Raw genomic sequence first — 13,608 nt, 5'->3', positions numbered from 1 at the left:
ATTCTGTAGCATCTTTTCTTAAAACCGCGTTGTGCTGTTCCTTTGTTATTCCTCCTAGAAATGTATGATTAAATTAATAGGTGTACCCCCCCCCAACTGGTAACACCTAGTTGTAATTTATTCATAAATTTGTAACCGGAACGACCGACCAACAGTACAACACACCTTTCTAAAAAAAAAAAGATACTCCAGAATCGTTATTTAACCCCTTAATACCTACCGCATGTGTCTTGGTCCTTAAAGGGATTTTCCACTTTGGAAAATTCCTTTGTGGTAGAATTGTCCCTCGAAGATAAGAAGATTACAGGAAGTCCCTCAGCAATCGGCTATAATCTGTCGGGGAACTCAGCAGCAAGTGTTCCTTTTTTTTTTTAGCCCCACCACAGAAGAAATGAAGCATTACACCATTCCAATTTAAATCAATAGGTTGGCTGTGCAATGCACAAAGAATAGCAGAATTTCAGAAAACAATGTAACCCAATGTACCATAGAGCGAGAGGTGCTTTTTTATCCCAATCAATGTTTTTGTTAGCCTTAAATAGAAACTATACTTTCATCAAACTTTTGATAGTCCTAGAGACATATCAAAAGTTTGGATCGGTGGGGATACGTGTTCTGAGATCTCCATCGTATCTGAAACAAAGGTGCAGAAGTGCTCAACTGAGCGCTTTGCTCCTTGGGCTGTGATCAGCGCTCATCGACGGGCAGAAGACGGCTCTCATAGAATGTCTATGGGAGCCGTCTTCAGCCTGATGATGAGCGCTGATCACAGCCGAAGTTGAAGGGCGCTCCACGTGCATCAGCCACTGATCTTGAGTTTGCGCAGTGTTTAGTTCCGGACACTACTCGTGGCATTTCGAGTAGCAATTATTATGGATTTTAGGAGGAGGTAACCGGGTAATGAATTATCATGGGTTTAGACTTATATTAATTACATATTTATTTAGCTATTTATATAAATAGGAGATACATTTAGTTTATAGCTCTACTCCTTATAAAGCTGCACTAGGAGGCAGCGATACGCGTGGGGAGGTTCTTCATGCTGCAGCCTTTACTTGGTCATGAATATTATTTCATATACTGTTGGTCTTCTGGTCTTCCTATATTTTATGGTATTATGATGTCATATTGCACAAACACGTGCACCCCATCTCTATTGTGAGGGGGGGGGGTCACCGCAGTTGCGCTTTATCTTGCACTTAAACTATTTCTATCTTCTTTTAGGATAAGCGTACTTTGGGACATATATTTAGTTCTTTTCTCTGCTTATCTTACCAGCTTAATTATTGTCACTTGTTCTTATCTCACTGGTGTTAGCCTTATATTGTCATTGTGCCATATACACAGATTTGTTACTTTAGTATTAGTGTAACCATATTAATGTATTTTGTTTCATTATCTTCATGTGTGTTACTTGCATTAGATAGATATTAGAATAATATACTTGACCCCTTTTCTGTATACATTTTCCACACCTTATCATGGGTGATTGCTGCAGTTGGCCCTGTGTCATATTGCACATGGACCGGTTCCTTGTCTGGTTTTAGATGTTTTTTTTGTTTTTTGTATCGCATAAATAAATATTGTATTTTATTGGGGTGTGCTCTTGTTCATAATGTGTTTCTCGAATCTTAGTGGTGTTTCATTAGAACGGCACCAGACCAGCATCACCTCCTCGGTCAATGATTCATCACGGACTATCACTTTCATCTAGTTACCCACACTCCATGATTGCTTCTACTTAGTCTACTGTAACCTTAAAGGACATGTGTTGCCAGCAAAACATGTTTGTTTTTTTTTAAACAGTTAGTGTATAGGTGATTAAAGAGGCTCTGTCACCAGATTTTGCAACCCCTATCTGCTATTGCAGCAGATAGGCGCTGCAATGTAGATTACAGTAACGTTTTTATTTTTAAAAAACGAGCATTTTTGGCCAAGTTATGACCATTTTTGTAGTTATGCAAATGAGGCTTGCAAAAGTCCAAGTGGGTGTGTTTAAAAGTAAAAGTCCAAGTGGGCATGTATTATGTGCGTACATCGGGGCGTTTTTAATACTTTTACTAGCTGGGCGCTCTGAAGAGAAGTATCATCCACTTCTCTTCAGAACGCCCAGCTTCTGACAGTGCAGATCTGTGACGTCACTCACAGGTCCTGCATCGTGTCGGCCACATCGGCACCAGAGGCTACAGTTGATTCTGCAGCAGCATCAGCGTTTGCAGGTAAGTCGATTAAAAACAGGTAAGTATTAAAAACGCCCCGATGTACGCACACAATACACGCCCACTTGGACTTTTACTTTTAAACGCACCCACTTGGACTTTTGCAAGCCTCACTTGCATAACTACAAAAATGGTCATAACTTGGCCAAAAATACTCGTTTTTAAAAAATAAAAACGTTACTGTAATCTACATTGCAGCGCCGATCTGCTGCAATAGCAGATAGGGGTTGCAAAATCTGGTGACAGAGCCTCTTTAAACATTGTTCTAATTTTTTATTTTTTTTCACGAGTCAGGAAATATTATAAATTGGATTCAATTTATAATATTTCCCAGCACTGGTCACTAGATGGAGCCATTCCCAAAATTGCAGCATTGCATGTGGTAAAGCAACCACATTGCTTTATGCTGCAAAATTGGGTAAAAATCCCTCGCTCTAGTGAGCTCTCAGAATCCCCCCCTCCTTTATCCTGGCTAGTGCCGGGAGAAACGAGGGGTTTGAACGGTGTAACCTCCTACACTGTGTGTCGCCATTTTTTGAGCTAACACACAGTGTAGAAGGTTTACATACAGTAGTAAACACACTGAAACACGAACATACATAGAAATAACTTACCTGCTCCAGTCGCCGCCGCTCCCTCTGGTCCATCCGCTCCGTCTGCTGCCGCTGCTCCATGTGCACAAGTCCGGAAGCCCCGACCGGAAGTAGTAATCTTACTGTCCGGCCGCGACATCCGGTGCACAGGAAAATGGCGCCGCACGGCGCGCATTTCAAATTGAACTGTGTGGGAGCGGCGCATGCGCCGTTCCCACGCAGCGGCGTACACGATAGTGGATGGAACGGGCCCCGTTCGCAGTCCCTATGGGACTGGAGCTGCCGTATTCCATGTCTGTATGTGTCGTTAATCGACACATACAGAAATGGAAAAAAAAATGGCAGCCCCCATAGGGAAGAAAAAGTGTAAAAATAAAAAAAAGTAACACACAAATTAATCCAAACGCTTTTAATAAAGCACTAACATCTTTAACATATTAAAAAAAAAATTTTGGTGACACTGTTCCTTAACTGTCAGTGTTGGTTTTCGTTTAGCTTTTATATATGTTAATCCAATTTCACTATGTTGATTTCTTACGGTTCTGTCACAAACATTGACTCCGGCTGTCTGCCTATTGTTTTTTTGTTGTGTTGTGCATTTTCTATTTCCGTAGATTATTGCTTTGAGTTTTCTTTCCTGGCACTTTGACGTCTTCCTTTTTCTATTCATATGTTTGCATTTTATAACCTTCCCGTTTTTGTTTATACTTGCATCAAATTTTACACACATCTGACTGGGAACAAATAACATCTTTTACCACACGCTGTTAGATTTCCACCTTGAAGGAGTTTTATGATCCTTTCCATTGTTTCAATTGACAACTCTCCTTGTTGGGGCCATTTTGGTTTTCAATGAGCCAATGTCAACATCTCGTTCAGGTCTGTAAGAGCTCCCTTTTAACTTCAGACTAATTAGCATTTTTCAAATTGTGCTGTTCTTTATTTTAGAGATGCAAGAAAGTGATTCCATATTTTTTTTTCCTCTACTTGATCTGGAACAAAATATGGCATTCATTAAAATAGTTTTATTTAATTTATTTGAGGTATGTTTTTATAAATTAAAAATATTCAGCTACTAAATAAACATAGTTTTGTGTCATATTTGTGATTTGTGTCATATCTGTGATTTGTGTATTTGCTATAAGGTAAATTGTAATGATTCCATCATTTGCCTGAGGTTGCGAAGATTAAATGTGTGGGCAAAAGACGCAAATAAAGACTGGTTAATGAACTGGTTTGAAACAACGGGACACCCACTACCATGGCAATTCACCTGTTAGTGAAGGAGCTTATGGGCATATTCTATAGTCCGCCCCCTAGCACCCTTAAGCCTTTTTAAGGTAAGTGTAGAGCTCTAATTGGTGCCTTGTTAGGCTCGGAATCCTCTTAAAATCATGCAGATTTATATTCACTTCTCACCATAGAGTATGTGGAATCCACAGCAAATCCAGACAATATCTGCAACAGAACAGAGCATGGAGAGGGTCTTAAACTCTCTAGCATCCCATCAAATCCGTGCAGAGTTTTTGTGCTGCATGTGAATGGGATTTTCTAATAAATATATGGAATTCACTAGCTGAGACTACATATAATTATGAACTCTAGAACGGAATGATCAAAATATGTATTCTATGGCAATGAGATATAGTTAGTACACAAACTGCTTGTAGGGTCTTGTTCACACTAACTTTATAGTAATACTTATATTATATGATCTATTGAGTATAAAGAATATATATTGCTAAATATATCTTGTACAGTATAACGGCTTCAAGAATGTTTTTGTATTTATCTTTACAAATCTTGCGCACATCTTTATCATGCTGGTCAATATTGGCAAGAACTTTTATTTTTGCTGCACACTTACAAGGCTTGTCGTGCCACCATCATTTCAGGTCCTGCTGCGATTGTACATCAGATTGTGTAATATTGTGTCACCATCTAGGCAATATTGAGGAAACATTTGATCTTTCGTGATTAAAAGATGCCTTTGGTTTTTCATTATATGTTGACCTAATATCCTTTTTGTTCTGTGTCACAGAGCTCAATCTTGAAGGAAATTCTCTTGAAAAGCTCCCTCATGAAGTCTGTCTTCTACTTAACCTCAAAATGATCAACGTAGCAAGAAATAAGCTTGTCACATTCCCAGATGAACTGACAAAAATTCAGTGTATAAAGAACATCAACCTGGAAGGCAATCAGATCAAAGGTAGGTGAAATGAGTTTCTCATGTTTATTTTTGTAATACCACTAACAAAAAAATATGTAACAGAAGACCACATTTGTTGAGATTATTTTAACAGTGGACTTGCATCCTCATTGAATGACATCCAAAAAAGTCCAAATGGTCACATGGGTTTATTAAAGGATTCTTTTTTTGTCTCATCTGTTTTTGTCTAAAGCCTAGAATAAGAATTAGGGCATTACCGGGTGGGCTCGTTCACATCTGTGCTAGGGCTCCGTTCCGACATTCCACCTGAGCTTTCCGTCGGAACGGAGCCCTGACAGACACAAACGGAAACCATAGGTTTCAGTTTCCATTACCATTGATTTCAATGGTGACGGATCCGGTGCCAATGGTTTCCGTTTGTCTCTGTTGTGCAAGGATTCTGTCGTTTTGATAGAATCAATAGTGTAGTCGACTATGTATGGGGCGATGTATCAAAGCCTATCATGTATAATACTGTCTGATAGGGCCATGTATCTAAACCTACCATATATAATACTGTCTGATGGGGCCATGTATCTAATATTATCATGTGTGATACTGACTCTTGAGCCGATGCACCTAAGCCTATTATGTGTGATACTGACTGCTGAGACAATGTATCTTATCCTATCATGTGTGACACGGTCTTCTGTGATCCAATGGCATAGCTATAGGGGTCATATAAATATGCTGTCTCCAATATAGAGAGATAATATTGTTTTATTTTTTTTATTTTTTGGGGGGGGGGGGGGGCAGACATGTCTTGAGGCTTGTGCCCCTGATCTTTTTGGACCCTAGTAGTGCCCCTGACTGCTAGTTCTGCATTGGTGGGTCACTTAAGAGACCCAGCGATGCAGCTGAAAGTTACGGGCTGGCCGCGACCCAAGAAGAACTTTTGCAACGAGGCCCATTAATCATTAGCTACGCCCCTGCACATGTGGCTCAGATATTTACCATAGTGCAACTATGCTCTAGTGCAAAACATTTTTTTGGGACAAAAGAACACAGAGACTTGTAGACGAAAGTTGCTTAATTTTTACTGTAGTACAAAATCCAGAACACTTAGTAAGGATTTTTGGGAGTAATGCATGCAATGCTGCTACTCAATCCTCCAACCATCTGCGACAGTCCAGTAGAATTTTTTTGGAACAGGCTGATTAAGGAGCGTTGCTTTACTATTTTTTTTATTTCATAAAAATCTTCTCACACAATGCGTTTCAACACCTGACGGCTGTCTCCTTCATGTGGACTTACCGTGGTTTGAAAGTTTTTTCCTCTCACTATTAAAATAAATATGTACGCCAATCGCAGTGTGCATGTTTACTAAAGAGTTGGCAGGGATAGCTGTCAGGCATACACGTGTTCAGACGACTGCTATCTCATTTGTATGACAAACGTAAACATTTTTTTCTTTATTTTCCTTTTATAAAATGTAAATACTATATACAATATATTTCTCACAAAGAAAAACATATAACTTATTGCCCCCACCTCCCCACCCAATGGATCCTAAAAGAGAGAGGGCAAAAAAAGAAATCTATCCTGCACAAAAGTTAGGGTATGTTCACACAGAGTTTCTTCGCCACATTTTTCGGCCGCAGCATTGAGCGCCGTGGGCAAAAATGACAGCGAAAAACGCTTTCTCTGCCAGCCATTGATTTCAATGGGAGGTCAGAGACGGAACCACGGGAAAAAAAAAAGCAAAAACCGTGCCCAAAAACTCTGTGTGAACTAGCCCTAAGGCCGAGTACCCATGTATCGTAAATACTGCACAATTTCTGCAATAGAAATCTGTGCGGAAACGCAGAACAGTCACGTGGAATGTGCCCTGTGGTGCAACCTTCAATTTTGCAGCATGTCAATTTATGCTGCATGTTCTGTGTGGAGATGCCGAATTTTTGGCCCATAGAACTGAATGGGGAGCATAAATTCCACACTTAAAGTTCAGTTTTGAACAGTGTTTACACAGCGGAAACGCAGAAATAACACTCAAAATTCACCGGTGCACATATAGTTTGCCATAATCAATGCTTGACACTATCACCTTTCCTTGGAGGTAAAATTGCTGCGATAAAAAAAGACAGCATTTACGCAGCAATATGTGCAGAAAATATTCACTATTTGATGTGATTTCTGTGACAGATTTACCAGCGTTTTTTTTAGATTCTGCCACGGATTTTCTGTTGCAGAAAATCTGCAGTGTATTATGTGTGTGTAGGAATACCCTGAAAGTAGCTCTTTTGAGAATTGTACTGACCCCTTAACTTTAAAGGAGCTCATAGTTATAAATATGTGTATATATAATATATATATATGTTATGCATTTTTTGTGCAATCTTTCACCAATAAACCTTAAATCTGGAACGAGTCCAGATTGTGTGGCCAACTTTACATTGCACGTATCAGAATAGCATAATAACAAAAACATTGGAGCTCCATCGTCCGAAGACATCATCTTCTTTTGTTGTTCAGCTGCTGAATTAGCCCAATAGAACAGTTAACACAAAACCGCAAGGAGCAGATAACTTTGTGATTATAGATAGGCAACACACTTCCCATCATTTAACATGGCCCAACAAGGGTACCAAATACAGCTGACAATAGAATAAGTTAACTGTTGGACAGATAATTATTTGACGAACAGTTATCATGCCCAACTCCATTGCTGTTCTGCTTCTTTTTTTTTTAAACTTGTTTTATTGAACTCAAGGCTTGCAGTAGAATAACACATTAGTACAGTATATCATACATTGATATATAGAGAACAAAGTTATATTCCATTCACAGTATATACAATGCAAAACATCTTTCAAACAAATGTACCAAGGAATATCTCCGCAAATTAGCTAATTGACATAAATACATAGGAAAATAGTCGACGTCCGTTTCCCATGAGATCTAGCCCACTCTATCTTCCTCTGTCAGCCTTGCCAATAATGAGCGCACAATATTTTCCGAATCTAAGGTCAAGAAGTAAGAGATCCAACCATCCCAGATCTTTACAAATTTGAGGGGGCATTTTCTATTACGGTATGCTACTCTTCAAAATAGAATGATTTTATTAACCAAGGATTTTCATTGTGTGATAGAGGGGGATCTATCCGCCATCCATCTCAGGACAATCGCTTTTCTAGCCATAAATAAAGTTTCTCTAAGGAAGATTTGTGTGTGATACGGCCAGCAGTCTTCCTGCAGCAAACCCAACAGACATACCTCCGGAGTCTTCGGTAAAGGCACTGAGGTCATACTGTTCAAAACATCAATCACCTCTTCCCTAAAGGAACTAATATACGTGCAATCCCATATAAGATTAATGAAATTTGCCCCAGGGGAATGACATCTGTGACATTCTGAGTGTGGCAAATGACCCATGTGATGTAATAGAGGTGGAGTTAGATAACGTTGATGGGTTATATACAATTGGGATAGTCTATTATTCACAGAGGGAGAAACAAATAAATGTGACTCCAGTGCCTCTGTCCAATCTTTCTCAGATAAGGTAGGAATCAAGCAGCTTGTACAGAGAGCGTGTAAGATTAGTTTTTTTGCGTTCAGAAGGTGTGTGTAGATTGCCGAGATAATGCCCTTGGGTCCCTGTGTCTGCAGAATTCCAATCAAAGGAAATTTCGAAAGAGACAGGGGCTCTGCATGAAATAGCGATGATAATGCGTGTCTTAATTGCAAGTATGGAAAAAACTGAGTACCGTTTAAATTATAGCAGTCCATCATCTAGGGGAATGATAAAAACACATTACCCCGATATACGTTGCCTAAGCAGAAAACTCCATTAGATTTCCAAAATTCAGACCCTTCCAGCATTTGAAGGTGAGGAAACTTTGGATTGTCCCACATCGGAGTCTCCACCTCCAAATCCCTAGAGCCACACAACCACCTTCCACACCTGATGCGCAAGTCTGTGAAGCAATAATAATTTTCCCCTAAACAGTGCTGGACTTTCCAGAACAGACCACAGGACAGACTGTTCCAGCACATGCCCTAAAGAATATTCTGAAAAGGGCTCTTGAATCAAGGCAAGCCAGTTCTCTAAATAGTGGATTTGGCCACTCAGGAAATAAAAATAAAAATCACAGGAGCGCCAAGCCGAACAGGCATCTTAAGTTTATAGAGGGAGGCTCCTATGGCATTGTTTTTCTGAGAAACCGCTCTGCTTGTGGAGATCCAAGCTGGTATAGGGAGTCTTACAGGCAATGCTCTTCCTTCTGGATAGGCAAATGTCCAACCTATTCTATCCCTGTCAGATATTACATGTTTCTCATACCTTGTTGAAATCCGCATCATCTAGCAACATTTCTTGTACATCCTGTTTCCATTAATTGTGACTTTTATCATGCATAGAAAATGGCAAAGAAAAATGGGGTGCTACCAACAGATACCCATATCAACCCCCAGTAAATCTTTCTTGAGCAGGTTATCCTTGCCGTACCATGCATTGCAGGCTTTGGCCCTTCACCCTCTACTTTTTTATAGATCTTAATAAAACTACCATAAATATGGGTATGTATATTCTTTAGGATTTATAATTGTCAGTGCTATGAAAATGGCTTAGTCCTTGATGGAGTGTTAGGATTTTAAGGAGAACCTTTCACCTGCCTATACATGTTTAGCTGAGTGCAGCATGTCATCGGCAGAGCTGTACAAACCCTGTCTCACTATAAAAAAAAATCTTATCTTTCTCAGTTATTTAGATATCGGTGCTGTTATATTTGTCACCCGATATTTAAATAACGCCCAATGGGGCGTGTAATTGGCACGAGGGCGTATAACATCACTGTGACACTGTCCAATCAGCTACGGACAGTGTCACAGCAAGAGCTGAAGAGTGAGAGCGTGTGCGCACGAGTATCTTCGGCAGCGGCATTGGAGCTGTGTGCGCATGCCGGCGGGCGCGCACACACACTCTCACTCACTCTTCAGATCTCGGCAGCCAAGGACAAGACTGTGTGATCTCTCACAAGAGATCACACAGTCTCGTTCAGCTTGTCTGCCGAGAGCTAAAGAGTGAGAGCGTGCGCGCGCATTCTCGCACAGCTCCGAGCCCTTGCTGTGACACGGTAGCTGATTGGACAGTGTCACAGCAATGTTACATGCCCCCTTGCCAATTATACACCCCATTGACTGTTCAGGGGGTTATTTAAATATTGGGCGCCAAATATAACGGCACTGATATTGTAATGACGGGGTAAGGAGACAGACAGGTGAGCCCTAATCTACCCGCCACTCAGTCCCTGCCTACTTGCACGACCCATCCTAGGCGACGGCGTACAACTGGGCGACGGTCCCTACGCTCAATACGTGCACGAGAGACAAACAGACAAGGGTACACAGAAGCTAAGGGAAATGGGGCAGTTGCCCACAGAAACACCGTGAGCAACAAGAGTAGTGAACGGGCCGAGTCAAACCAGGAGTGTACGAGGTACCAAACGCAGAGCAGGAGCATAGTCCGTAAAGCCAGGGTCAAAATGAAGCTGAGGTCAAATAGTAATAGCTGGAACAGCAGAGCCAGGAAACAGAGAGAATCACAGGCAAAGACAAGAAGCAAATGAAGGTATACATAGACCGAGGGCGGGAGCTAGAACCGTCCGGCCAGGCTGTGATAGGTTCTCCCACTCCTCAGCCTACCAGCCTGAGTGGTAGCAGATCGAGTCACTCTAACAGACCTAGGAGCAGATGCAGACTCATTAACCACGGGCGTCGACACAGAAGCTGGGTCTGGTAGATCCTTTACAGATATCTTAATAACGGAGGAGGATAGGAAACAGTTTTTAAAGTGCCCCAGGGTTTGTGCAGCCCTGCCGATTACATGCTGCACTCATCTGCACATGTATGGGCAGGTGAAAGGTTCTCTTTAAGGCTCACATTAAATTCTACAATTGCCACACACATGTTTTAAATAGTCCATAGCCCTCCATAAAATATAATATGTTCTTTTATTGTAACTGCTTAATTATGTTGGACATTTCCTTTGCACATATATTATGGTAACTAAAAAATAAAGTACATATTGCCCTTGAAGTCTGTGTTTGAATATTTCTTTAGGTTTTCTATGTTATGACTAATCACAATTTCTTTCCATATTTTTTTTGTGATCTGCAGGAAGCCTAAGCTGACAATTAACTTCAAATATAATTGAACAAAAATACTATTCAATGTGTTTACTGAAAGTTTTAACAATGGTTCCTTTATGTGTGAGGACAAGCTGTGTGTTAATAGAAGCAGGACAGGGAATCAGTACAATGCCTGCCTTTTATTTTTATTTTCAAATTAATTCAACTCTCAATTTCTAGCCGATTACCTTTGAAAATCTAATGGTGAAACAGGAAAACAATGGAGAAAAACAAATTCACAAAATATAGGTTTGCTCTGCAATTGCTTCTTTAAAGTGTACTGAACCTTTTAAGTGACTTTTCAGAATTAAGCCGTTGTGTGTGTGTTTACATGAGGAATGCCGCTATCTCACCATTATATGAATTAAAAGGAACCTGTCATGTTGAAAATGTTGACCAATCTGTAGGCAGCATGTTATAGAGCAGGTGGAGCTGAGCAGACTAATGTATATATTTATGTAGCAAAAAGGCTCAGGAGTCCAGCGGGCGGTCCTAATCACTAGTTAACAGCTATCTCTGTATTCACACTCATACCGGGAAGGCTGTCAATCACTGTGTAGGACCGCCTACTGGACTCCTTAGCCAATAATTAGAAGAGGTTTAAATGAAAACATTACAAGTTATACTGAATCTCTTGCTACAAAAATATACATAAACCTGCTGAGCTACTCCTGATCTATATATAACATGCTGCCCGTAGATTGGACTGCATTTTCAACATGACATGTCCCCTTTAACATAGAAAAAGATCAAACCAGCTCACCAATCCAGGTGTTTAAGATTCAATACGCTAAAAGGAGTTGTCCGACAACAGAAAATTTTCCTAATTGATTCGGAAATGTAAAATGGAGACACTTTATACTATACTTTCACTTTCGAAACTGCAAGGATGTACAGATTTGGTCCTGGAGTTGGAGCTTCTCCCCTTAGCTGTGACATGCTGGCAACAGCTGGATGCAGGGAGCCCTAACCCTCTGTGTGTCGGTGACGTGATGAAGTGTCTGGCTGCCTGGCTCAGTTTATTAGCGAAGACTGACCCTTCTCTGTTAAGGCTAATACACAGAAGCTTTATGTCTAGTTTGCAATTGATCCTTATCCTCCTGCTTTCCTTATTTGTAGCTCCCTTCCTCCCCTTGATGGTCAGCACAGAGTTCACTGCTTTCAGTGTGAGCCGTATACAGCAATAATATTATAGGCGGCTCACACTGAAAACAGATAGCTCCATGCTGACAGTCAAGGAGACAGTCTCCGGCTATGCAGGACTCCAGTTTCTGAGCAAGAGCCTGGAGAACTTGAACATTTGCCAGATAAGTATGGAAGCAGAGGTAGCAGATCTGCATACTGCTGATATGCACACATAGACATAACATAAAGCAAGGGAGACAAGCTCGTAAAGAATGGCAATATAATGATTGACTGAAAATTTGGGAATAACCAGCAAGTTAAAAGAAGTCAGGAGGTGTTGACGAAATACCAGAATATTATTTTATTCAACTCTTAAAAAATTTAATCTAAAAAATCATAAAAATAAGATACAATAGCAAAACTATGACCACCAACAACTATCTGACCTGGGAAAGCAATAGTGTTGCACTCTGTGTGTTGTATATGAATCACTTAATATTCTGGTAGTATAAAAGCAAATATTTGGCAAGACTTAGACTGGAGAAGTTAATTGTAAATTCAATATTTGGAACTGTTTAAACACTTTAAACCAAGGTCTTTAAACTACTTTATTTGATGCTAGCAGAAAGGATTAAAGTATGTTCCACATACCGTTCCCAAGCTTTTCTCTATTTGCGTATAGATGAATTTATCCGCTATTGTTACATCTAAGGCTTCATGCAGAGGACCGTAGTTTTCATGACGGATGAAATTGCGGACCCATTCGTTTCTACTGGCCACAGACGCCTTTCAATATATTTACATATGTGTGTCCGGGCTGTAGAAATGAACCGCAAAATATAGAACATGTCCTATTCTTGTCCGCAATTGCGGCATAGACTTGCCCATAGACGTCTATAGGCGCTTTCGCAATTGCGGACGGCTACAGATATGTAGCTGTCGGATCCATATTTGTGGACAGTAAAGACCCTTACGGTTGTGTGCATGGGGCCTAAATGTAGAAGATAAAATTCTGAAAAATGTTTGTTGTGAGTTGTATGTGCTTTTACACATGAAAATTAATTTCTAAAAATGATATAGCGAGTCATTAACGTTCGAAAGGCGTACATTTATATGTAACAATAATTGTATGGGCTTTTTTTTTTCAGTTTTTTAAATCACTTTTGATATCACTTGTCTTTGGTCCTTTGAGCATTCAACACACCTCGGCAAACATTTACATACCTATTGTCTCATCTGCTAGTGACTAGGAGATGTCTGTTTACACATGGGAATGTAGCGCTGAGAAACCTTCATTTTTAGGTCATCATAAAAGATTTGATCAACGACAAACGGGC

At 40.2% G+C, this 13,608-nt stretch overlaps 1 protein-coding gene across 2 annotated transcripts in view; it reads left to right on the top strand.

Moving 5' to 3' along the window:
- The window catches only part of LRRC20 (leucine rich repeat containing 20), a 495,648-nt gene that overhangs the window by 220,102 nt on the left and 261,938 nt on the right, over positions 1 to 13,608 (top strand). For both annotated transcript variants that reach the window (XM_075841568.1, XM_075841569.1), the window contains exon 4: positions 4,854 to 5,021. In XM_075841568.1, coding sequence (XP_075697683.1) covers positions 4,854 to 5,021 — 168 coding nt within the window. The remainder of the gene's footprint in view (positions 1 to 4,853; positions 5,022 to 13,608) is intronic.

The sequence above is a fragment of the Rhinoderma darwinii genome, chromosome 11 (genome assembly GCF_050947455.1).
Source record: "Rhinoderma darwinii isolate aRhiDar2 chromosome 11, aRhiDar2.hap1, whole genome shotgun sequence".
NCBI lineage: Eukaryota > Metazoa > Chordata > Amphibia > Anura > Rhinodermatidae > Rhinoderma > Rhinoderma darwinii.
This window is presented reverse-complemented; position numbering and strand designations above follow the sequence as displayed.